At 37.6% G+C, this 26,644-nt stretch overlaps 4 protein-coding genes across 4 annotated transcripts; all 4 read left to right on the plus strand.

Annotated features, from left to right (window-relative positions):
* Positions 1-248: 248 nt before the first annotated feature.
* rps9 (ribosomal protein S9) lies at positions 249-3,142 on the plus strand. The gene is made up of 5 exons (XM_008431573.3): positions 249-352; positions 1,298-1,409; positions 1,499-1,621; positions 1,800-1,986; positions 2,883-3,142. The coding sequence occupies exons 2-5, from the start codon at positions 1,313-1,315 to the stop codon at positions 3,058-3,060; spliced, it is 585 nt and encodes a 194-aa protein (XP_008429795.1). The 5' UTR covers positions 249-352; positions 1,298-1,312; the 3' UTR covers positions 3,061-3,142.
* A 466-nt stretch (positions 3,143-3,608) lies between these two features.
* On the plus strand, positions 3,609-12,971 carry mboat7 (membrane bound O-acyltransferase domain containing 7). Its single transcript, XM_008431574.3, has 9 exons — positions 3,609-3,767; positions 5,855-5,934; positions 6,481-6,610; positions 8,004-8,130; positions 8,265-8,421; positions 8,800-8,995; positions 9,513-9,665; positions 10,208-10,384; positions 11,215-12,971. The coding sequence occupies exons 2-9, from the start codon at positions 5,859-5,861 to the stop codon at positions 11,615-11,617; spliced, it is 1,419 nt and encodes a 472-aa protein (XP_008429796.1). The 5' UTR covers positions 3,609-3,767; positions 5,855-5,858; the 3' UTR covers positions 11,618-12,971.
* Positions 12,972-13,243: 272 nt separating this feature from the next.
* On the plus strand, positions 13,244-21,441 carry tmc4 (transmembrane channel-like 4). The gene is made up of 16 exons (XM_008431576.3): positions 13,244-13,438; positions 13,548-13,743; positions 14,774-14,922; positions 15,005-15,184; positions 15,603-15,679; positions 15,897-16,054; positions 16,154-16,301; positions 17,072-17,230; positions 17,312-17,469; positions 17,686-17,803; positions 18,776-18,873; positions 19,265-19,448; positions 19,532-19,662; positions 19,841-19,996; positions 20,415-20,493; positions 20,614-21,441. The coding sequence occupies exons 1-16, from the start codon at positions 13,285-13,287 to the stop codon at positions 20,698-20,700; spliced, it is 2,232 nt and encodes a 743-aa protein (XP_008429798.2). The 5' UTR covers positions 13,244-13,284; the 3' UTR covers positions 20,701-21,441.
* A 538-nt stretch (positions 21,442-21,979) lies between these two features.
* On the plus strand, positions 21,980-25,415 carry leng1 (leukocyte receptor cluster (LRC) member 1). The gene is made up of 4 exons (XM_008431575.2): positions 21,980-22,113; positions 22,667-22,864; positions 24,017-24,312; positions 24,403-25,415. Exons 1-4 carry the CDS (start codon positions 21,982-21,984, stop codon positions 24,620-24,622), a joined length of 846 nt encoding a protein of 281 aa, XP_008429797.2. The 5' UTR covers positions 21,980-21,981; the 3' UTR covers positions 24,623-25,415.
* The last annotated feature ends 1,229 nt before the right edge of the window (positions 25,416-26,644 follow it).

Genomic DNA, 26,644 nt, shown 5'->3' on the forward strand with positions numbered 1-26,644 from the left:
AGAATGAATTTGCACACTACATTGCCATAGTTTAATTTGAGATAAAGATAGTTACATGAAAACAGAAACAAACTTTTATGTTTTAGTAATTTAGGTGTGGCTCCGTTTTATCATGGAGGACTGATTGGAAAAATAAAAATGACAAAAGAAACGACAGAACGCTAAGATCCGTAAAAAAGTTTGATCTGTTTTGAAATATCTCTATTTGACCAATAGAGGGCAGCACAAAATCAAGTTATCTTTTGTTTTAAGGGCGAGAGGCATGATGGGACATGTAGTGTTTTGTCCGCCGTATAAAAGAGCATGAACTCTGCTTCTCTTCCTCTTTACTAAGCGAGCCTGGGCGAGACAGGTACGGCCCACTACTTCATGCTTAACAGGCACTTATTTTTTGTTTCAAACTACGATATGCTCAGTCGCTGATACGTAATACAGACATTCAAAATAAATATCTTAAATTACAGACATTTGATGTTTAGCGAATTTGAGGATTTAGCTATATTGTGGAAGCTAATGCTAGCTCGTCTCGTCAAACAACGTGGTTCTATGCGGCTAAGGCCTAGTAGTATGGATGGACAAGATTTTCAGCACGTTTTACCTTTATTTCCAGTTAAACCCAACATTTTTTGCATATTTAGAATCCTACAATTTTTATGTTATATCGCATAATTACCTATGTTCTACTGGACATATGGAAAGCTAATAGGTCTTTAGCTTTGAGGCTAAAGCCATAAAATACGTGTACTTTGTAAAACTACGTAATTCTTAGATTTTTTTTTTTAATTACTTGATGCCAGAAACCCATTTTTTTAACGAATCTATATTTCATTGTTTAAATTTCTTTGCCATTTGAATGGTTTGCTCATTTGCATGGGTACAGCAGAACTGGATTTACCAAGTAAAAAATAAATAAATTAAAAACTACATTAATTTTGTGAAATGTATTTTACTGTTTCTTTTGTGTCAAATACATTTATGCTGAGAAGTGTGGAAAAGTATACTGCTTAACATTAAGAGTACTTGTGTTTATCATGCACCGCTGGTGTTCTGCAATTATAATTTTTTTTAACAAATCTTTTTTTTTTATCCAACACAAATCAGTTCTTTTTGAATGCAACATTATAGTGGGTGTGTTTAGATCAAGTACTAAATGATGTCATTAATCAGCTTTTTCACATGAAATTAAGGCCATAATTGACGTGCTTTTGACAAAGATGGCAGGCATCATTGACAAAGTTAAGTTTTTTTTTGTCAAATACATTGAGTTTTGGGTAATGTCATCATTTTCATTTTGCAGGCGCTATAAGCCACCATGCCCGTTGCCAGAAGTTGGGTTTGTCGTAAGACATACGTCACCCCTCGCCGTCCCTTCGAGAAGTCCCGTCTTGACCAGGAGTTAAAACTCATTGGTATGCTTTGATTTCGTTAAATTGCAACAGACTTTTTTTTTTTTTTTTTTTTTAAGTTAGTTTACTTGAACAACCATCTTTCTTTCCAGGCGAGTATGGTCTGAGGAACAAGCGTGAGGTGTGGAGGGTCAAGTTTACCCTGGCTAAGATCCGTAAAGCTGCCAGAGAGCTGCTCACTCTGGACGAGAAGGACCCCAAACGTCTGTTTGAAGGTATAAACAACAACTTGAACATAGTTGAAGTTGGCCGATGATTTAATTACAAATTTTCAGACTTTACTGTGGTGTCACGAATTCCTCGTCAATGAGGCCATTCTTGTTCCTGTATGAAACTCAGAGACATATACTATGTTCCTTTAAAGATTCACACTTTTTTGTGTGTGTTTTCCAGGTAATGCTTTGCTCAGGCGTCTGGTGAGGATCGGTGTGCTGGATGAGGGTAAGATGAAGCTCGATTACATCCTGGGTCTGAAGGTTGAGGATTTCTTGGAGAGGAGGCTGCAGACTCAAGTCTTCAAGCTCGGACTTGCCAAGAGCATCCACCACGCTCGTGTCCTGATTCGCCAGAGGCACATTCGGTGAGTTTTCAGGCCTCTGGAAGAATTCAAGTAAACACAAGAGGGTCTAAAAATCTGCTTAGGGACTCATAAGAAACTTGCTGCTTCCTCTTCCATCAGAGGACCACCAACCTGTAGCACTCTGCGTTGAGATCTCTTAAACATTTCAACAAGGTCACTTCGGTATCAAAGCCGTATACCTTGTCAGTAGACATTGCCCAGAGCCAATCCTGCCGTCTGTTGGCTCAGACTGTGCCACAGTGACGTGGTGGCTGTCAGGTAAGGTAGGGGGGATTGCACCTCGGGCAATTGTGGTACTCATGGCACCTTGTGTTGTGAGCTACCGAATACTCGGGCTGATGATTTAAGATTTATGAGCAGATTTTCTGTGGTGTCAAGAATTCCTCGTCAATGAAGCCTGTTTTATATTTAAAGTGGTATAAATTGTTGGTCATAATCTGTGAAATATTTGGGCCAAAAGTGCTACAATTCATTGCATAAGTGGTTAAATATGTGTGCTTTAAACAAACGTGTAATTGAATTTTTTTAAATGACTCAACATGTCTTTGCTAATGAACTAAAACATTGAATAGACATCAATTAGTTTAACTCTGGTATATACGTTAGAGGTAAAAAAAAAAAAAAATTAATGGACTAATAAAATATGAATAGAAAATGGAAATAAATTGGTAAAATGTGGATAATGGCAGCTAAAATCTGCCACTTAATTTTAATTAACTTCATATAAAAGTTAAACAGAATACCTGAATCTTTAAAAACAAATGCTCAACAAATTTGAGATTGTGGCACTTATAAATCCCAATGGTGATGGTAATTAAAGACTTGAAATCAGAGTATGTGAAAGTTTATCTATTTATCCAAGTTCTCTGACCTCCACTTTATTTCTGTGTTGGCAGTGTGCGCAAGCAGGTAGTGAACATCCCCTCCTTTGTGGTTCGCCTGGACAGCCAGAAGCACATCGACTTCTCTCTGAGGTCCCCGTACGGCGGAGGACGCCCTGGCCGCGTCAAGAGAAAGAATGCCAAGAAGGGTCAGGGTGGAGCTGGAGGAGCTGATGATGAGGAGGAAGATTAAAAAGGATTTATTCCAGGAAGTGTTTTGTTTACTTCCTGTTCTGTTAAATTCCTAATAAAAAATATTTGGTTTGACCAAAGAACTGCATTGCATCATGTGGCTTTATTTTATTCATTTATTATTTTTTATGTAAAAGTTTAAGGTAATAAAATACTTACATTTTTATAATTGTAAAAAGTCAAGGGGATTAAATAGTTACCAAGGGCAGCTGCTATAACTACACTGGATTAAGTGAAAGTTGATCAAAATTAAATTGCTTTAGTTGGGTGACAAGGAATTTAAGTTTATACTATATAACTACACTGGATTAAGTGAAAGTTGATCAAAATTAAATTGCTTTAGTTGGGTGACAAGGAATTTAAGTTTATACTATATTTTACATTTATATTATACACATTTTAAGTTAAATTTGACAGCTTAATAGATTCACTTGATTAAAATGAGCTCAACCATGAACTAATTTAAATCGAACCAACCTATTTTATTCATTGTATGCAGCTGTTTGGTACAGTCCCGACTCGCATAAGCAGAATGGTAGTCCTGTTGCGTCATGATGTCACCACGCTGGACGTACAACGACAAACCCGGAAGTGAACTCTTCCACGGGTTAGGCGTGAATGAGCGACGAGGGGCAGATTTCATGGAACGTGCAGGTTAAACTGGAGATAGAAATCTTAATTTTTTGGCATACTCAGCTTTTTATGAGTGTAAGTACATAAATTCTGCAATTCTGATGGTCGGCAGCATATATAGCCTTTAAAACGCACTTAATTTACGCGTTACTGCTAAACGTTACAAAGCTTTCACTGCGTTCTGTGAAAAAAGTGGGTTTTTATAACCTTAAATATAAGGTATGCTTCTATTCTAACCTTATAGTAGCTTGTTGCACGCAGCGTTTTTGACTCGTTTGGCTTTTTACCTGCCTGTAGCCATTAACGGTTATTAAAAATGGCATTCGGTGGTGAATATTGTGGTTCCGTGTTTGTAATCGGGAATTACCTTAATTGGGAAAGTGTTAGCTTCATTTGTGGCCATAGGTTGTGAAATACGTGAGTGTACTTGCTATCTATTGCCACAGCAGTGGGAAATGAAGTATTCGGGTTGACGTAGGCGCTTTTTAATCTGCGATAAAGCATTAAAGCCAACACGTCTGAGCACATTTTGAAGCTGACAACATTCTTCACCTGAAACAGAGCAGAGTCTATTCAAGTAGGCAAACATAATGTGTAGAATGTGAATGGAAGTATAAATATAATATCCTACTAAATACTGTGTCCAGTTATTCTTTTGAGATTGTACAAGTATTGCTCAAAACAATATTGTCGTTCTACTCTATTTAGAAGGTATGAAAGTGCAAATTTTGTACACACATCTACAAACATTTTTGATTACAAAAACCTAGTTTGAGATGCCACTTAAGACAGATAAGAGCTTTTTTTTATCTGCTTTACCATATCTCATCTAAAGAGCAAGATGATTCTTTAGGGTTCAGACATTAAATAGGAAACTTTATAACAGTGAGCTAAAATTAAATAATCTCATAGTTGTTCCAACATATGCATTGTTTAACAAATTGCTGTCTAATTTCCCTAGGGACAAGTAGCTGAAGAAACGATGTTAAAAGTTATTTGTAGAAATAATACAGAATCTTAAATATGTCACAGCAGATTAATTTCCTAATCTGCTGTGACATAGTGCTAGTCTCTCTTAAATTTGTTAATTCCATTTTTTTAAACACTGATCTCACTACAGACTTCACTCAAAAGTTGGAAGAACCAATATTATGATTATATACAACAGCAAAATTATGAGCGCTTAAGCTAGACTGTATCATTTGATATTTTCTTTCTGTTGCAAAGACATGATTTCTCCCCATTTCCTTAGATAGAGAACACTTAGACTCATTAAATCATATATTTTTTCATCTTCATTATCCAGATGAACAGAGAAAATTATGAGGAAGCAATAAAATAAGCCTCGGTAACTTATGTGACACATTTGCCTTATGGCTGTGGAGAGAACCTGAATAAGTATGATGAATTTAGTGAGGACAGGGGAACCATGGAAAACATAATTATTTTATAATATAATATACAAAAACACCTGATTCAAAGTTCAGTCTGCTTGAATTTAGAAAAACTAAACTATTTGGCTTAATATAATATTAGTCACAATTTTTCCTGAGGTATCCCTCAGTTCTTTTTTTTTGTATAAATGGGCTTGTTCTACCAATTGCTGCAGTAGCCATGTGCTTAATAAAGGGTAAATTACATTTTTCTTTGTTGTGATCAAGTGCATGTACAAAATTAAAGCTTGAAATCTGCTTAACCGTCTTAGAAATATCTCACTTCATTCCATCGCAGTTGGAGAAAACCTCCTACTATATTTATCTCCAATAGGTTGAAAAGGGAGAAAAAATGTAAAGACTAAAATATCCTAAAATGAAAGATGATTTTTCTTCTACACCTTGGCGTAAACAATCTCACTTATTGTTTAGATTGATGTTAGCATCCACTATAGCTATGATGCTGTAATTGATTATATAATAAATGCTTTTAAGAGCAAACCTCTTCTGCAGGTTTGCTCTTAAACCTTGGAAAAAGACAAAAATCTATGTGGCTGTCTTCTAAAAATAAACTGGATTTATTAAAAACACTTTCCATCTTAAAATACTTCTGTTTGTATCTTTAATCATGAGATATAATAGAATTAAAGTCATATTGGATTGGTATGGTGTTTTTCCTCAATGTCAGACATGTTTTATGTGAATTTAACACACTGATCCGTGTTTCAGAAACATGTCTCCCGATGAGCTGGTATATTTGGGCGTCCTTGCTGCCTCCGTCCCTGTTGGGTTCCTCTTTCGCTATCTCAGTGAGTATTTTGCATAGCCGCTTAGGTTTCATTGTCAGAGCCAAACTTCACGGTTGTTGTGTTGCATTAATTTCCTGATGTTATTTGTTAGCTTGAAAATTTTCCAAAGTCTTGATTAATTGCTGTCACTTGTCGGTGTAGTTCTGAATACTCAGGACTTTTATGTCTTTGAAGTGAAAAAATAATCTGCTTCTAGTTCTCTGCTTTTCAGCTTAAATTTCACCATATCTTTTTTGTAATTATGTTTTGTACTAAGCTTTTATTTACACTTTTATCACTTCTGTTTTATCTATTTTCCTCATTTTAAACATATTTCTCTGTTAGATTACGCACTTGTGACATTTATTTAGTCTGAAATGCACCATAAATGTTTATTACGCCTCTGTGGGTAATAGACATCTGTTAATCAAGAGAATAGATCTATGCTAATTGCTGCTGGTGTGAGATAAAGAATAGCAGAATGCACATCTACTAGCATGAAATCCTGTGTCAGGTGTTTTTTGTTTTTTTACCAATCAAACTCTGTTTCTCTCTCCTTTGCTTCAGGTTCATCTGTGAAGCAGGTGGCGTCTCTCTTTCTGGGTTTGTCCATCACCATCGCTTTGTGTCACATCCACACTCTGCACTCCCTGGTGACGGTGATAGGAACATGGATTATCATTAAGAGCAGCTGGCGGTGAGTGATTACCGTCTCTGCATTTCTAAAATGCAAGTAGAAGTAAGTCTTGACCATAATTAGTCTGCAGCTTAGAGTGATCAGTGAGATGTTATTTCTCACAGAGTAAACGTGCTCCAAACCCAAAGGCAGGGTGATATATATCTGAAACTGGCCAGCAATAAATGTTTACCAGAACATAACCTTTACTGAGGTTTTTACAAAACATTGTTTCTTTATTTCATAGAATAATCTTCCTGTGGTTCATCTCACTGGGAAACCAGTTTACATGTTGACGTCCTCTTAACTTTTGGCTGCACGTTAGAAAAAGTAACGTGTTCAGCTGAAAGGTACATGGTTGTTAAGTTTTGCATTGTTCTTAAAATACACTGATCAGAACATTATGAACACCTGCCTGAAAGCCTGCTACCCATCTTTTTGCTGCAGAAACCTTGACCTGTTTTGTTTTGGTGTCTTAAAGCTGTGAGCAGCAGATCCTTTAAGACAAACAAGGCCCATGGATCAGACCTACTTGTCCTGTTCATCCCACAAATGCCTGATTAGATCTTTGGTATATAGAATCAAAGCTTGAAAATCAAACTCACAGTTTTGTTCCTCAAAGAATCCATGGACTATTTTTTCTCTGTAGCTGACGGCATTAAACTGCTGAAAGAGGTCACAACCATCAGGGAGTACTGTCTCAATTAAAAGGTGAACTTGCTCTGCGATACTCAGATAGGTGGTGTGTGTCAAGTTAACATCCACATGGATCACACTGCCTCTTACTTCTTCCCACAATGCATCATGGTCCCATGTGTTCTCCAGTTAAATGATGCACACACCTTGCCATCCACAGGATGTAAAAGAAAATCAGACCAGGCCACCTTCTTCCATGGCTTCCTGGTTTGCTTCTGAAGATGACATCCCCATTCTTGGTTCTTTCAGTGGTGGATAGTATGAACACACCGATTGGACTGCAATGACCTGTGTATTCTGTCAGAACCAGCATAAGCTTCTTCAGTCTTTGGAGCAGATCATCTCTTAGATCTTGCCAACCTTTGCTCCCCACATGCATCACTTAGCTGTAGCTGTTTCATCTCCCTTGCCACTTTTGATTGGATCCTGACCGCTGCAGGTGGTGAACACACCACAAGAGCTAAAGCTTTGGACGTGCTCTGTCTTAGTTGTCAGCCATTACAGCAAGTCTGCTGTCAAACTTGCTCAAATTTGTACATTTGGCTGTTATTCCTGTTTCCAAAACGTCAACTTTGAAGACACTTTGTTCAGCCGCCGGCTCATGTATCGGACCTGCAAGTGTCCGTGACCGTAATGTTTTGCTTGATTGGTATAATTACCGTCATGAATTAAGTGAGTGTAGATTTTGTGGCTCATAACACCTGCCTCTGCTCATCAGGCACGCCCCAGCACTGAGTCTCAGCTGGACATTTCTTTACCTGCTCTTTTTCCGTCTGGTCACCTGGTTCGATCTTCCCCAGCCAACACCGTTTGCCAACGCCGTCCAGCTACTCCTCACTCTTAAGGTAGAAAAACCCACAAACACACACACACACACACACACACAGTAACATCGTCTGTTTTGCATATCAAAAAAGCGTCCTGTTTCTTGACATTTCGTGAGCTTGTGTTTTACTCTTGGTGTTTGTTTTTCTCTCAGATGGTCAGTCTTGCCAATGAGGTGCACAGCTTCCATGTAGAGAAGAAGAGAGATGTGAGCTCCTTTGCTAAGTCTCCAGTCATTGGTGGACTGTCTCAAGAACCTTCCCTCTACGACATTCTGTCCTATAGTTACTGTTATGTCGGTATAATGACCGGTAAGTCAACAATCTTCTCTAAATGAACTTGCTTATGTCTGCTTTGAAATTTAACAGCAGAATCCTAAGCTTTCACGTGTTGCAATCGATGTTCATTCTCTTTTGCATGATTTATAACCAATGTCTCTCTTTGTCTCACTTCCTGCCACTTGTCCAACATTGTGAGTCCATATTATTTGATATTATTTCTCTGTTCTTGTAGTTTTCATATATGTATTTTCTGCTGTCTTTGCTTTCCCGCCCCTCTTTCCTCCGTCTTTTGCACCACCCTTGTTTTCCAACGTTGTCTTTTGCGTCGTCCTTATTGCTCGTTTTATTGATCCCTCTCTTCTCACCACTCTGGTTTCTCCTTTGTCTCATTACCCCAACGCCCTAAAGGCCCGTTCTTCCGCTTCCAAACATACATGGACTGGCTGAAGCAGCCGAACCCGCTGGCTCTGCCCAGCTGGGAGCCTTGTCTACAGCGCTTGAAGATGGTCCCAGTTTTCGGGATTCTGTTTGTGACCGTCAACTACTACTTTCCACTTTCCCACGTCCGCACCGACGAATTCCTGAACCAGAACTTTTTCTTCAGGTAAATTTTACCACACTGACTTCACGGTACATAATTTATCTTTTGTAGATTTGTTTTGTCGTTGTGATAATATAACTCACGGGTGAAACTGAACATGTAAATTGATGAGTTGAAAATAAGTAAAAATCCTAATTACATTTCTATAAATAAATTAGGATAAATAAAGAGGGATTCTTTATAAAATCAGGAAAATGATTAACTTCAAGCGGCTGTGTCTTCAGTCAGAGGCTTCTTCAAATTTGTTGCAATACAGACTGCTACAGGAAATATTTTCTGAGAACAGCCGTTACTATCTACAATAACCCTTTGAATAATTTGAATTAATATGAGTGACAACAACATTTAATTTCCCTGTGGGATCAATAAAATACTTTTGAATTTGAATAATCCCACATCTATATGTTTGTACGTTATGGCAACAAAGGGAGAGTCTGGCTGCAGTTTTCCATAGTAGGAAAATCTTATTAGATGAAAAATAATTTTCTTTGTGTCTTTTCTTCTTCCTCTGTGTCACCAGGTTGTTCTACATGGTCGCAGTGTTTTTTGTGTTCAGGATGCGTTTCTATTCGGCGTGGTGTGGCGCTGAGGCCGGCTGCATCAGCGCTGGTCTCGGCTGCTATCCTGAGAAAGCACTTTCAAAACCTGGAGGGGGACCCAGCGTGAACTACAGGTCGGTACCTCACGATCGAAGTTTGTTACAAACCATTTAGCAGAAATGGGAAAGCAAGGATCTGGTCAGAGTAGATCAAAGTTGAACTTTCATTAAGCTGGTTAGATATGATGGGAAGACAGGTGGAACTTACTATAGGGAAATAATAAAATGAAGCATATTTTAAACCTCAAAACATATTTAAGACTTTGTGGAAAGACAAATTATGTCCTCAGCTGCTTCTTATCCGATTACACTGTATTTAAGCTGTTTCACTAAGAAAAATTGGCAAATGTAATAGTGTCTATATGTGGAAAGCTGGTGAAGAAATGTCTTAAGAAGGAGTTTGACTGAAGGAGGCTGAATAGAAATGTCACATTAATCTGATTTGTAATTATATACATTTTGTGTTGATCAGACATAAAATCAAGATAAAATACATTCAAGTTTGTGGTTGTAACATAAAATTGTATGAAAAAGTTCATTTGCAATTTTAAAGTAACTGTATAATGTTTTCTGTTATCATTAGAAAATAAATGTATTTTTCCTCGCTTTGTGAACAGCACTGATCCCAGCACTGAAGAGAAATACGACTTCAAAACCATCCAGAACATTGATTGTTACAACTCGGACTTCTGTGTGAAGGTCCGACACGGGATGCGTTACTGGAACATGACGGTGCAGTGGTGGCTGCACCACTACATCTACCCAAACGCCCCCTTCAAGTCCTACGCACTCAGGTAGGACTTTCCCCTGCTGTGCACCAATAGCAGATCCTGAAGCCTGGAACTGTGTGGCATGTGCAAACTAGTTAAAAGCAAATGTTTAAAGGGGCTGCATTATGTAAAATTTACTTTTACATAAAGAGCTTGACATCATGTTATAATGTTATTCCCTCATCAAACGTAAATGCATGTTTGACAAATGATTTAATCTCCATGACAACCATTGAGTTGTGTAAAACACCTGGTTGGACTTGGCTGGTCCTCCTCGGAGCTGCAGTTTCCAAGCTTCCGCCTCGCAGAGCATCCCTCCAAAACCATTCCCCCACTCTGCTCCTTCAGTCTAGCCAGCAGCAAATAGCAAACAGCTGGTGGAACTGCGCATCATATGAGTGCATCACATGAGCTACTTGTCATTGAAACACTGGTAAAAACATTGTTTTTTAAAAGAGGAGCGATGTTGTGGCGACTTCCTGAAGGCGGCGAGTCAGAAAGGACAAGACTTCCTTAAAGAGACAGAGGCCCAATTTCAAGGCTTTAAAGTTATGAAGTCAGCTTTCTTTTGATATGTAGCATTTCTAAAGCAACTGAAGGTAACATGGTTACTTCATTTTGCTATAAAATGTCACTATGTGGTTGTGAAACACATCATACTGCCCCTTTAAATGTACAAACTCCTATTCATTGCTAATTCGGGCTCTTAGTGTAAAGTTTGTCTGTTCAAAATGAAGATTTTACTCAAATATAAGAGAGTCTAACGAAGAACAAATATTTCTACAAAGCATTAAGATTATAATAAGCATTAGATTTGGACTTCAGTTCTTCACTGTCGTCTCTGTGCTCCTCAGAGCTGGATGGACCATGTTCATCAGCGCCTACTGGCACGGATTACACGCAGGCTACTACCTCTCCTTCCTCACCATCCCGCTGTGCATCGCAGCAGAGTCTGCCATGGAGTCTGCCGTCAGGTCCAAACTGGGTCCCACCGGACAGAACGTCTTCGACTGTATCCACTGGTTCCTGAAAATGAGGGCCTACGACTACATGTGCATGGGCTTCGTGCTGCTGAAGGCGTCCGACACCATCAACTACTGGATGTCCATCTACTTCACCATGCACGTCGTTGCTGTCGGCTGCATAATAGTGGCCAAGGTCTTGAAGGGGGGGAGGAGAGATGGGAAGAAAGGGGAGAAGGAGCGAATAAATGAAGAAAAGACTGAAAACGTAAAAACCGGACAGAAATCAGAATGAATGGAGGAACAGAAAAGGACTGGTTTTAGCTGTTTTAGTCATGTCTCTACCAACAGACACGACATCGTTCCAAGACCGTTTCTTCTTAGAAAAGTCAATTTTATTAAAAATGCAGTGAAGAGTGTCATTTGTGAAACTGTTAAAAATAACTACTAAAGCTTTTTCTGTAGATTCAACTAAAATCCAGTGAATTGTGGGAGAGGAACTGGGAGAGTGAATGTTGCTTTTATTTTGTTGAATGTTTCAATGTCGCAGGGAGTTATACATCAAGAGCGAAAGTCCAGACTTGGTTTTTAGGAACTGTCGAATGAAAATGTGATAAATATCACATGACAAAACAGACAAATGCTAGGAATATATCAAGAAGTATTACATATTATAATTGGACATATTCTTAAATGTAAATCTTGAGGCAAATCGGCTGTCTTAATGTGTAATTCAAATTTGTTCATGCTGAAGAAAGGAATTTACAAGATGTTTTTCTATCGAAATGCATTAAGCAAGTGTTAAATATGAACATTTCTGCTCTTTAACTTCTTCTTGGATCCTGTGAACTCCAAACGTTGGTATAGTTGGATCTTTATTCCCTCATTTTCCTCTCGCTGTTCGGACTTCAGATGAAATGACGAGCATATCCGGTCTCCTCTGCAGCCGTGTTGTTTCCACTGTGTGGCGTCCCATGTGAAACACTGCTAACGTCCATTTACTGCCAAAATATCTGCACTGCCGCTACGCACCATTCAGGGTCGGGACCAAACTTTTAAAAGGTCGCTAGTCTTCTTCTTGTTCCATTATGCTGCCAATATTGTATATGATAACACTGTTTGGCCTGAGCGACACCCACGAAATCAAGATTTTATTTCTTTTTTAAGGTGAATATATATTACAATGTTTAAAAAAAAAAGGTTTGTTTTCAAATGGGAGCATTACTGTGATATAAAAAAGATAATAAACCAAAGTCTTCCCCCTGATTTACCATCTTTAATATGGATAAGTCCAAATAAATTATAATCATGAGTTATAGGAGAGCCCTAAATGCGTTTGATAATATTTTGTTTAGAAATCTTTTGAATGTTTCATTTACGCTGGACCTAAACTGTGTCATTTTGTCGTGCGTTTGTTTTGTACGGCAGGTTGTTGAATCTTTTCTGCTCTGTTTGGAGGGAGGGTCATTTGAAATGCAAATCGTTTTTGAAACCCACACAGAGACAGTTTGTTTTCATAATGATGCTGTTACACTTTGGGTCTATAGGAAACCTAACCATGGGTATTTATTTTTCCTCCTTTGTGTTTGTGTTTTAAACCATTCTTCTTGCTTGGAAACAGAATTATAAATAAAATCTGCCATTTTGTGTCCGGTTTGTTTCTTTTATCTTTATAAATTTAAACCTTTTTGATCATCTGGGTGTTGGTAGAAGAAGATCCAGTTGTCAGAGTTGCTTTCTTTCAGACAGTAGCCACTTTGTTCATCTAACATGTTTTAATCCATTTCTACAACCTTTACCTGGGACACGATCTCCTTTTTGACCACAGTTATGCTTTGCAAAAACGTTTTTTTGCTTTGCAAAAACGATTGCTGTTGCATCTCCTGGTTGATTATGAGGTGCAGTCTAAATTTTGGGGATAATAGGTGACACATTCAAGGAAGTTCCTGTGGGATCTTTTATATGACGGGTAAAGTCCACACCGGGAGAAAACAGGGAAGTCTTCATCGCACAAATCACTTCCCTGTAGAGAACCGCTGCTTCACATATTTGCTTTCCGCTGAAGTTGTGTTAAAGTTTACCAGAATGACCATCGAGCAGCAAAGACAAGGCTTTGGTAAGCTGGTGTTCTAGAAACTTTTAATTATTTAAACGGACAAAAACATTCTGGATCGTTTAATTGTACTGAATCGGCTCATGGATCTCCTTTTTGTTTTGTTTTCAAGCTTTCACAGGAAGCGGTCATCCTCCTGACCAGGAGTCGCTCAGGTTTCGCCGGGCTTCTTCTCGAATGTCCGCTCAGATCTACCATGAACCCGACAGAGGCACAAGCCCGGCGCAGGAGGCGGAACAGAGCGGTTCTGAGCCGACCCGGGAGCTCAGGAACATGGCTTTCCCCATGGCTCTGAAAAAAGCTGTACGGTAAGAAAATACCGTATTAGTGGACGGGGATCCAACAGAGACCCAATGGCATCCAAAAATCATCACTGAATATGTTTATTGCTTATGTTTCCATAACAGCTGAACCTTCCTGCGTTTTGGCACTTTAAACCAGAAAACCTCTGTGCTTCTCAATAGGATTATGCAATATTCTGACACATAGAAGAAGATAATTGGAAGAAAAATTAACCATATTTATTTTTTTTCAAACACAAATCTGAAACGTGTTGTCTATACTTTGTATTGTAGGTTAGGTTCAGTCAGGCTGAACAGAAAAAAACCTCAGTATCAATTTTTTAAGTCTTGCCACTGATTCCCAGTCAGATTTAGGTCTGGACTTTGACTAGGCCTGCTTTGTTTTCATGTTGCCATCACCATCTACAATGAGTCTGAGGAATTTGATCTAATATGAGTTACAACAACCTTTAATTTCCCTGTTGGATCAATAAAGTAACTTAACATTTTGAATTGTTTTGCTGGAATTTCAGATTTCTTCTATAATTGCCCTTTCTTTAACTTTGTCCGTCTTCCAATCAACTCTAATCCGTTTTCATGCATTCCCACATCATGACGCTGCCACCGGCATGTGTCACAGTGGAGATAGTATTTTCAGAACGTTGTGGAGTGTTAGTGTATTATTAATATGGAGCACCTTAAAGTGATGAGTAAATATCTAAAATATACAAAACAAAACCGTACAAATAGCTTTCAGAATGATGTAGCTCTATACTAAAGTAATAACATTAAAAGTTTAGCTTTAAATAATTACATATATTACCTCAGGCTTATGTTATTCTTCTAACATGCTGTGTTGATAATCTGAGAGCAGTAATTAATTTCTGTATTCTTGATTTTGTGAAATTTATTTGCTATATTTTGTAATTAATGGATACAATTTGTGTAAACTGAATATATGCGTTTTCTTATTTTACGTTCAGTTGCTTAAAACCCCAATAATTCTTCTTTAAAATCATTAGAAAACTAAATAGATGTTTTCTCCTACCAATTTCAGGCAGGTGCAACAAATGCAGGCTCCTGCTCAGTTCAGCGGAGGATCGTGGAAACAAAAAAAGACCATATTTGTGCGTAAATTCAAAAGTAACGCCAGAGAGTTTCTCTACTTCTTCTCACTGTGGGGCAAAACATTGCAAAAGATTGGAGGTAGGAATGTGGTTTATGCTTCCAAACAGCCACAAATGTAAAGGGCTCAGGCCAAGACGGCAAACTTTACTCTGTTTAACAGGAAACTTTGGAGGTGGAGTCCAATCGTACTTCATCTTCCTTCGATTCTTGGTGGTTCTCAATTTTGTGTCCTTCCTACTGATTGCTGGGTTCGTCCTCATCCCCAGCATCGTGTTCAGATCGGTGGACATCAAACCAGAGATCAGCAACGCTAATGTTTTGTCAGCTCAGATCCCTGCAGGTCTGACACACACAGGTTTCAGTGGCATGTTACCGTTTATTTTTATATCAGCTTTATTTCCTGTGTTCTCCTGTTAGGCAGGTTATTTTTATCAAACAGGAAGCAGGTCTCTCAGTTTAATCCGTTTCCAAGCAACAACCAGACACAGCCAGAGGTGAACCGTAGAGGTAGATATCTGGAAACTTTAGCCAAATATTTGACTTAAATGTCAAGTCTGGTGGATGAGTTTGATGTATATAGCATTATGAGTTATACTGTTTTTTATTTTCCTTTTATTGCCTTTTTCTACCATTTTTTGTGTCTGTTTCTGAATCAACATGACCTTTATGATCCAAGGAGAGCAATGAAGCATGCAGTAAGACATTGACGTGCCCAGAGATATTTAAGCTGCTGATGTTTTTGTGTTTTTTATATGCAGATTGTTTGAAGTATGACCCAAATCCTCAAGGCCTGGTGGTCTTTTATGAGTTCTTCCTCGATTTGCTCTCAGGAACAGTAAGACACCATAACCAAACTCTACAAACATGTCTGACGTACAGATTGAGTCGTTTTTATTTCAAATGGTTACTGTTTTCTCTGGGAGAAGGCAGATTATTTGTCTCATGCTGTTACAACATGATGGTTTTGACAATATGATTTTTAAATTTTTTTTTATAAAAGTTACATGCTTAATCTTCCTGCATAACTGGCCTCTCCTCTCAACACTCTGCAGGGTTTCATGGAGTATTCATACATGTTTTATGGATACTACAACAACACGGTTGTAGTTACTTCCTTGGTGGGCAGCGACTTTTCCTACAACCTACCTCTTGCCTATCTGCTCACTGCCGTCTTCTACTTCGCTTTTTGTCTCATTTGCATCATTGCACGGTCAGTAACTTTATGAACCTTCGCTAGATTTACTCCCGAAAGAGGACGTGTATCGCTGTATTAGCTTGTCTGTTAAGACGGACATTTGCCAAAACGCAGAATGGGCAAAGCGGCTCGAGTTGCCGTGAGAACCGGAGGCAGCGATGTGAGGAGCTACAGCATGATCGTCTTTACCGGATGGGACTACGGCTGCCTGGGAAGCAAAGCTACCAAACTAAAACAGAGGAATATCTACTACCGGCTGCAGGTCAGGAGAGTTCGCTGCAGGTCGATATGTAAACGAGAGCAACTGAGGCTTTGGGAAGATGGTGACGCTTTTCTCTTGTCTCTTGTTCGTGTCCAAACATTTTGCCACGTTGGGCCAAAGCTGTAAAGTGATTTAGGACTTTCTTTTTTCTACTTAAAACTCAAATCAAATTTTTATTTTAATATTATTTTATTATTTGCTCAGAATATGCAATATTTAAAATGAAATGTACACACGTTTTTAATTTTGTTAGAATAAAGATTGTCGATCTGAAATACAAAGACAGTCTTGCATGTTTGCATTATTACAAGTCAAGCTTATAATTTCCGAAATTTTGGGGTTGGATGTTTATTATTATTGTTACCATCTAGAAAAGAAAATGACACAATGTTCTGAGCAGCAAATTTCACCTAGCTATATTCACCTGGCTATATTCACCAAGCGTAAAAACGCTTGGTGAATATAGCCAAGTTTATTCAGTCTCTAAATCTGATTTGGGGGAAAAAAATAAACTATAAAAGACAGTATTTTGTATATTTCCATATTTTTAAAGTGTTAATTTGTCTCCATTTTTTTTGTGTGTTTTTGTTTTGCATCATCTGGTATACTGCTATAAACAAAATGTGCATCAATTCATTAATTCGTTTCTGTATCATCCTTGAATTGTGGTTGCGGGCGGCACTTAATTACTCTGAAGGCCTCAAACGGCCAACAAACCTCTCTTTGGACCCCTTTTGTCCATCTGACCTGTCTTTTCTGTCTCTCTACAGGTGGATCTGGAGGAGGAGCGCCTGAAGAAGCATGCAGCTTCCCTCACTTTGTGCAACAAAGTTACTTTATACTCTCTGCGTGTTTTGATGTTTTTTGTCGCAATCGGGCTCATCGTAGCGACTTTCTTTGCCATCGCTAGTGCGACTACATTCAGCCAGGTAGTTTGTGTAAAACTAGCATCATGTGTGTGTTGGTCTTAAGTGTTGGTTTGTCATTCGTCTCCATTTCCTGTCCAACAGAAAAACAGCAATGTGCAAGGGATTCTGGGATTGCTTTATACGTATCTGCCATCCATCGTCATCACCACAGGGAACTTCTTGGTGCCTCTGCTGTGCGACCAAATTGCTTTGCTAGAAAAATATCCTCCCAGTGCTACTGTGGTAGTGGCACTATTAAGGTTTGAACTGTTTGTTTAATTTCTCTGTAAGCCACAGTTTAAGGACTTTATCTGTGCTTTTAAATGTTGAAGAAACAGCAGAGAAAATGAAACAAAACTTGGTTTTAGCTGTGGAAGACAGACTTCAAAAAATAATTCTTCCATTTTCCATGAACAGGAAATACCAGACTTTGATTTAATTATGAATCTGTGTTAAAGCCTGTTTTGTTTTTAAAGGGCAGTGGTCTTGCGTCTCGTCAGTCTGGGCATCCTTCTCTACACCCTCTGGAATCAGATCGAGTGCCACGGAAGTACAGACATGTGTCCTTGTCACTACAACCACAACAATTACCAGGTAAATGCTCAATAAACACACCGTTCAAACAACTTCAACCAAAACAGAACAGACTTTCTCATGCAATAATCAAAAGAGACCTGCTGTTGTCTTTTTCCGTCTTTGGTGCTGCTTTGTTCTCAGATATGTTCAATTTGTTTTTCTGTCAGCTCAAGTTCAGAGTTCAAACCGAAGCTTTCTGCAGATAAAGACTCAATGAGCAAAGGAAAAATATTTGGTATCCATAGAAACTGATGCCGTTGTTTTAAGCTTCCCAGAAATAAGAAATAGAATAAGCTGCAACTACTAAATAAATAAATGAATTCATAAAAACATATTTTTGATCATTTGTGGTTATATTTAATTTGATAACTGTGTGCTACCAGAGAGTTTTGTAATATTTTAAACTTGCCTCCGGGTTTCAGAGACATACTTTACCTAAACTATAGATTATTAGTTTATTTTTCTTTATGGATACATTGCGGAAAGTTTTTTAAACATAAAAGTCACACATTTCCTTAGTATTTCATTTAATTGCTTAATATGACTTAAGTCAAACATTTTGGGTGTCCTGTTTTGTGAGGTGCATCAGTTCACATCCCTACATCATGATGTGTGAAGTAGAGAACTATGGTTTTCTCAGACTTGTAGTTCCTCTCGTTTTGCTCCAAGCACTTAAATTGTAGTTTTATCACACCACAAAACATGTTACCAAGCACTAAGGTTTTTATTCCTAAATATATTTGCAAACTGTAATCTCTCTTTTTATGTTTCTTTTGGAATAATGGCTTCTTCTACACTGACTGGCATTTCAGTGAATGTCATTTCAGGACCTATTTTTATATGTAAACTGCTGGCTTTGAAGGAAGCAATAAATAATATTTCTCATTTCCCATAGAAATAATTTTGGTAATCCTATCCGACCTAAACCAGAGAGACAAAACGTTTATGTGTGAGTCTTTCTCATCTCTTCTTGTTTGTCTCATAACACAGTGCTGGGAAACAAGTGTGGGACAGGAGATGTACAAGCTGATGCTGTTTGACCTCCTCGTTAGCATTGCTCTTCTCGTGCTGGTTGAATTTCCACGCAGGTATGCATACTTTTATTTATATTTATCTATTTTTCTGTCATTTTTAACCTTTCCATTCAAAAGTTAAAAAATGAAAAAATAAAACACAAGACAAAACAATTACAGAAGAACACAAGATCTTGACCCAAAAATGTTTAGGTAGAAACACAAGCTCTTTATACCTTAACTTTGTTATATGAAAACATAATCAAAATCAAAGCAGCAGAATCTTTCCTGTATATTTTTATAAAATGAATCTCCAAGGAATTCCAGCTGTAAGTCTGTAGACCATCGTCCGTCATTATTTAAAGACTCCAATAAAATTGTTGTGACTGAAACTTGAAGATATCTGTGAGTCAGTCCAGCAGTTTGACGACACGACGCTGCTGTGGGGTGTTTCTGTTTGTGTTAGGATGGTGGTGGATCACTGGTCGTGTAAGTTGACCCAGTGGGTGGGCCGGCAAGAGTTTGTGGTTCCCTCCAACGTCCTGGGCCTTGTTTACGGTCAGACTGTGGTGTGGACCGGAGCTCTCTTTTGCCCTCTGCTGCCTCTCATAAACACGGTCAAGTTTGTTATCCTCTTCTACTGCAAGAAGGTGAATCAGCAGCTTTAACTCGGTCAGGATCTCAAACAGCGGGTTCTAATTTTGTCCTTAATCCTTGCCGCTTTTCTCCACAGATCACACTTTTCAACAACTGTCGTCCAGCGCTGAGGACGTTCCGGTCCACAACCTCTGCCTTCTTCTTCCTGGCTGTCCTCCTGTTTGGCTGGATCCTCGCCTTGGTTGTCATGATTTACAGCGTAGCTGAGTGAGTGCTGATTTCTGCAGCTTCATCTTAAAAATTAGAACAGATCTGCTGTCAAAGGCAATAAAATGAACATTACCAAGTTTATTCATGTTGCAGTCTGTACAGTTTTGTCATTGGACCAGTTTGAGTATTTTAATGTTGCATCATTAAGGATTATTGATTCTGCCTCTCCAAACAGGATCCATCCGTCATTTGCTTGCGGGCCTTTCCGTTCCTTCTTTAGGATGTGGAATATTGTTCCAGAGTCCTTATCCATTCTTCCCAAAGGAACAAGAGATTTTCTCTTCTTCATCGGCTCACAAGCCTTTTCTGTACCTCTGTTTGCTGCATCATGGTAAGTCTGATTTGGTAACTGATTAAAATGCTGGCATTATGCTTTTACATGCATCTCAATAAGAATATCCCTCTAGGAGTTGTTTTATATTTAATTTTTAGATGGATTGCACAGTGATGTGTTGCAATTTATTTCTGTTGTCTTTGATGACAAAATGCAAAATTTTGCTACTCAGAAAATTAGAATATTATGTAAGACCAATAAAAATACATATTTAGGACAGAAGCACTGTTGTGGCCTGCACAACTGCTGACATGACGGTATTTATCAGACTGTAATGAATCTCTGTAACATGTGAGTTCTACATTTTGAAATGAATTCCTGACATAAATCATTTTTTTATGATATTCTCATTTATTAAGATCCACTCGTATTACATAATACTTAAAGGTCCATATTCTTGTTTCCTCCCCTGCAGTGTGTTCATGTGCTACTTCATCGCTTTAGCCTCTATCTATGGAAAATCTGTTGCAATGCTGAGAGCTCAACTTAAATTGGTATGTGTTTTTTTATTTATAACTGTGAAATAATTTCTTAAAATTTGTGTATACCATCCTTAACAGTCTGAAATGGTTTCAGGTGTCCAGTTTAACCGGTGTGGTATCTCTGGTTTACAGGCAGGGCAGGATAAGCAGTTCTTGGTGAAGCAGATTGAAAAGATGAAGCTTCTGTCACCACAGGACAACGAAGGAGACCAAGACTAACTCTGTCTGCAAATTATGTTTTTGTGTTCTGAGATTTTTGAAACATTCACAAATTTAGAATGCAACTGAAATAATTTCATAAATACTGTATGTCATTAATTTATTTTGAATTGTACTAGGCAATTCTGCACAAAGATTAATATATATTTTTTTGCCCTAGAGATAAAAGTGTTTCTGTTCAGTTACTTAGTAGTACCCAATAAAAAAATTATATTTTTTCAAATGTGATTTGATAATCCTTTCATATAGTGCCATATTAAATTAGCTATCTTCCTACCTATTACATTTATTTATTAAACTAATAAATATCTATGCATTTTATTTTTATCACCCCATTTGTTTCCTTTTCCATGTCACTTGCTAATAAAACATATTAAAAAATAAAAAGTCATATTTATTTTATTGTGTTGAAGTAAACTGTGAAAAACAGACCAAATGCAAAGAGAAGCACACAAATGCACATATGACAAAAAATATCAATATACAAAAATAGCAAAGTAAATGAACATGACTAAAATCTTTGATTGAAAAAAAATACCGCTACAAGTCTAATTCACGAAACAAAAATTGCCTGCCTTTTTTTTTGCACCTACATTTATTGTATTTTGTCTAACAACTTGAAATGTATACGTTTTTGCATTTCAGAAATATAGTCTTTTCTTTTGTCTAAAAATCATCTTATTTTTGGATCTATTGTGGATTCTAAGTTTTATATATTATAATAATGTATTTAAGGTTATATTTTATCCATGTATTTGATTTAGATCTACCCCATCGTGTCTTTACGTAATATTACATTTTGAGCTGTTTAGCGCCCTCTGGTGTCACAGTTTTGTAATCGATTCAACATGTTGTCATTGTTTACTTCCTGTTTGAGTGGACTAGTTCCTGTGGACCACCATGAACCTCAAGCAAATGCAACTCCTTACCTAGCAATTCGGTAACAGTATTTCTGCCCTGTTTTATCTTCAAAATGTTGAAGATCTACATATTAGATCTATGTATCTCTCTTTTTTGATACACTTTTAGGAAAAGCGAATTTGGCATGTAGCAAAGTTTGGCTAATGTTAGCTTAAATACAAATTGTACAAGCGACTTAACGATTGTATTCTACTTTCATATTATATCTGACATCATTTCGGAGAATTTATTCCTTTATTTACTCACCTGCTGCGCCCTCTACAGTTTTGTTGACCAGCTTTTGTGCTTTTTCTCGCCTCAGTTTTCCACTAGCTATCTCAGTTAGCCCGCTGCTAACAGTTCTTGGTCTCCAAGGCAACCATGAACATCCTCCCGAAGAAGAGCTGGCATGTCCGTAACAAGGATAATGTCGCGCGGGTGCGGAGGGATGAAGCCCAGGCGGCAGAAGAGGAGCGCGAGGCCAAGCGCCGCGTGGAGCGAGCAGAGCAAGAGGTAACGGAACCGTGAACCGTGTTCCGTAAAAAAAAAAAAAAAAAAAAGCAGAACACCCAGCATGTAGGTGGTCATGTACTGTGACGTGGGTAAATATTTGCCCCTGTGTTTGAACTTTTTGTCGCTCGTTAATGTTTCAGATCCACAAATTGTTATTTTTTTTATCAGATAAAGATGCCCTGGATGGATACAGAGCGCAAATGTAGATTTCATTTATTAAAGGGGAAAAAGAAAACTATTTAAACTTGTGTATGAAAAAATACCCTTTAAACATTAGGTGGTTGTGCCATTAAACGTTTGCAATAAGTCTAATACAATGTGGAAAGGTTTTCAATCTGCTTATGTCAGTCACATTGGAGGTTTAAAGTTATATACCACAACATCTTAATCTGAGTCAGGTCACATAACAACCTTCATTTTATATGTTGTTGTTTTTTTTAGCCATTAGTAGCTGGACTTGTTGGTATTTTTTCAATTGTTTGAAAATCTCTGTGTCTTTTTCTATTTTTAGATTATTGTTATCTGACTTTCTTATAACTCTTTGTCTCCACAGGCACGTACCGAGTACCTGAGAAGGAAATCTCGGGCTGCTCTCCAGTCAGCAGGAGCAGAGGGAGCAGAGGGAGCAGAGGGAGCCGATGACGACGAACGGAGCGGATCCAGTCTGGAACATCTCAATCTGTTTCCTTTGGAAGAGGCGACAGAGAAGAAGGGAAACGAGGAATATCTGAGAGAAAAGAAGGAAGAAAAGGTGACAGAGCTGCTTCTTCTATTCTTCTTTACTATGCACTCCTTAGATTTTAATCCCTGAGGGATTACACATGATCAAACTGAGATTTTAGACAAATTTGCAAATACAATTTTCAGTAAAGTTGTTGTGGTTTATAATATTTTTTAAATAAATATTTACTTTTTTTCTTTGCCAACATGTTTCCTCCTAGATTATTTGTAGGAATAAGTTCAAGTTTAGTTTAGAGAAACAATTTCACAACTTTTAGGTTGTTATAGTTGGGATAGCGAGTACGTTATGTAGATTTTAATAACTGTAAAGTATCTATATGGTATATTGTGCAGAATATTTTTATTACTGTTATTGTTAATCTTGTTTTTTATATATATTTTAACATGTTTGGATTTTTTTGTGTGAACCTATGAATCTCATGCTGATGTTACACCTGAATTTCAACTCTGCTGGACAATAATGGCTATTTCTAACCCAATTCTTTAGATTCACTGAATTTAAACCTATTTAAATAAATTTGTTTTATTGTTCTCTAAAAAGCAACTTCCTGTCAAGATGATGCAGGTAAATTGTAAATTGTGTTAAAGTCCACTAGCATTCATGTGAAAATAATGTTATGAAGATGTTTGTCAGCAGGACATGATTTTCTACATAGAGTGGAAAAGTTGGGAAATTGATTTAACTTTTGTTCAGATCTGGAGAACAAAATAAAAAAAATATTGTTTTTTCCTGACTTTAATACCAATCTCATCCTCTAGAGGTTGTGTCGTTCCTTCCTTCTTTTGTTCTAAAAGCTTTAGAAATATCTGTCATAAATTTGATGACATCTTCAATATTCAATATTTTAAATTTAAATAAGTTTGTTTGTTTACAAGGAAAATGTGTAGTGATGATTAAAGTCACGTTCATTACAGTAATTAAAATACTGATTAAGCTCAATCACAAAGAAACTTGTGTAGAACTAAATCCAACTCTCTGTTTTAAATAGTAAATGTTTAGAAAATATTGAAGTTGATTAAACTAGCGTTGCTTTCAAACCGTTATTATTTACAGTCATAATGAAACAAATAATTTTGACGATTGTTTTTTGATTAAAAGAGAAAAAACTAAATATTTTGTCTTTTTGGTTTTTCTTTTTTTTTCCCGTTTTTATTTTTATAGGAGAAGCAGGAACGAGCTATTGGCTTACTCGTGTCTTTGGGGCCACAGCCAGGGTCAGAGGTCACTCCGTGGTACATGAAAAGCAGCCAAGAAAAAGAAGAGGAGAGGAAAGAGAAAGAACAGAAGAAGGGGATATCTGAAGAGGAGAGAGAGAAGAAGGATCGCAGACTGAAGGATAGTTTGGATCCTTTGAAGGACATGAAGAAAGCGATGGGTGATTATGGGAGGAGGGAGCAGAAGAAGAAGAAGAAGATGGAAAAAAGAGACGGAGGGGAAAAGAAAATCACAGGAGAGAGGTACGAGTGGACTCCATATTTGGACAAGAAGACCAGACTTGTTCATGAGTTGAAGACTAAATGATGAAATGAATTTTCTGTCTTCTTCAGCTCCCTAGAGCGGCTTCGAGCCGAGCGCCTGCAGAGGGAGGCAGAAGAAAGGAGGCGAACCCAGGCGCTGCTCGACCAGCGGAGCGGGAAGAGAAAGGGAACGGACAGAGAAGTGAACGAGAGGGAGCGGCCGTACAACAACGCCTTCTTCCCAGAACTCGCCCGGAAGAGGCAGCGGCGCGACCGGGAGAGCTGGAGGGATGAAATCCTGAAATCTTGAAACGTTTTACGTATTTAAGAACTGAGGATAGTGTTCAGAGGGAAGTGAAATGTTATTTCTGTTTTTAATGGGGGGTCACGTTCAGCAGCAGCAGCCTGGTTTAACCCCTGCAGCGTTTTGCTCATGAGCCCATCAGCAGGGCAGATGGTCGTCAACACAGGGGGGCTCAGCCTGTCAGCCTGGCTGACGCCGCCTGAACACATCACACTGAAAAAAATGAACCTAGGCTTTGCCTCTGTTTGTGTTCTCTGCCACATTTTGCTGAATTGTGATTCTTTGTTGAATGGATAAATTTCCAGCTGTTGCCTTGGACTTTGAGGAGTTATGATCGGCATTTCCTCTCTCTCTTTTTTTTTCTTTTAAAAGGCGTTAAAAAGAGAACATTCTCTAAATTGTGGGCTGAAGTAAAAATGATCATCCTTTCAGCACGTAATAAAAACATGCCTCTGTTTTTGTTTGGAGATGCTCCTCTGCTCCTTGTGGACCGGATGTGTGTTGTTCATGTTTGTGTCTCTGCCGTTTATTCAGCAAATATTTCAGCGCGTTGCAGACCCACTGATGACTGCATCTCATTTATGCGCCTCGTTTTCGGGCAGCATGCTGACTCACGTGGAAGCATCAAAACATTTCAGCTCCACTACTGTTATGAATATCTGCAGGGAAACATTATCTTGTGACAGATTTAAAAACCGTGTTGGATTTGTGCCACTTTGCATGAGTGATGTTTACCTTCCGTCAGGTTATTATGAATGATATATGTTGAATAAATGGATCAATTGGAAGGGAAACATGATCATATTCAAACTGTGTTTCTACTTTGTGAAATTTGATTCAAGGAACTTAAAGGTTTGGATAAATATTTATAGATTCAGACTTTGTTTCCTGTTCCACTGGTGTAAAAACGTTTTGTACCGATGACTAAAATTTCTGAGTTGAAAGTATTCAGCAGTCTAAAATGTTCTCCTTCCCCTCCCCCCAATTAAAAATGTTAATATAACATGGTGAATTTACTAAATTAAGCATGTTTTACATTTCCCTTACTGTTCACAGTTATTTAATTTTTAAGGCAAATTGCTTTCTATTTTGTTGGTCTAAAAAATGTTTTTGTTGCAGGTAATAATCTAAAAACAACAGTTTTCTTCTAAAACGTTTGCTGTATTTGCAGAGTATATTGAATAGTGTCTGTGTTTCTGTTGGTACACAGCTGAATGTTTGTGGGGAAAAAATGATCGCAAAATAAAAATTAAAGCCAAAAAAAGGAAAAAGAGAAAAAATTGTTTGTGTTGCGCTTTACATTTTATGTTTAGGAAGATTTAAACTTGGATGGAAAATCTAATCCTAAAAAAATTACAAAAATCTTGAACTCTAGTCGGTGGGGCCACACAAAATTACTCAAAAGTGTGGATAAAAAATATATAGTTCCACTATAAGATTTTCTTTTATTAGTTTTTTAAGAAAACATTTTTCCGATAATCTGTCAGAGGAACTAGTACTTATTATTATTTATAATAGAGAATTAATGACTTAAAACAAGCCGTATATATCTTGCTGAAAAGTTACTTTTAAGTCAATTTTGTCTTATTTCACGTTAACTTGGATATTTGCACTAAAAACTAGAAAATAAATACTTGGTAAGATTTTTGTTGCATCACCTAGTTGAACCCTCTTCTATCCATGCATCTTCTTTACTTATTTGTAAGTAAAGAAGATGCAAAAAAAATTAAAAGTTTAAGAAGGAAGGAAGGCATTTTTGGAAATAATCTACAAAGAACCGGGAACTCTGAGAAACTTCACCATAAAAAGTGCAAAGAAATCCAATTATTTTCTTTACAACAACAACGTCATGATTTCATGTGTCTTCATTTAAATGCAGAACTGATCATGTTTGAAAATAATATATAAAAAAATAATATCAGCCTATTTACGAACAGCAGTTTTTATTATTTCTTCAAGTTGCCATAATGATGATGATGATGAAGCTGGACCATGACAATGCGCGACGTGCGCGTGTGACGTAGGCAG

This window comes from Poecilia reticulata, chromosome 16, assembly GCF_904066995.2.
Source record: "Poecilia reticulata chromosome 16, P_reticulata-male-v2, whole genome shotgun sequence".
Lineage (NCBI taxonomy): Eukaryota > Metazoa > Chordata > Actinopteri > Cyprinodontiformes > Poeciliidae > Poecilia > Poecilia reticulata.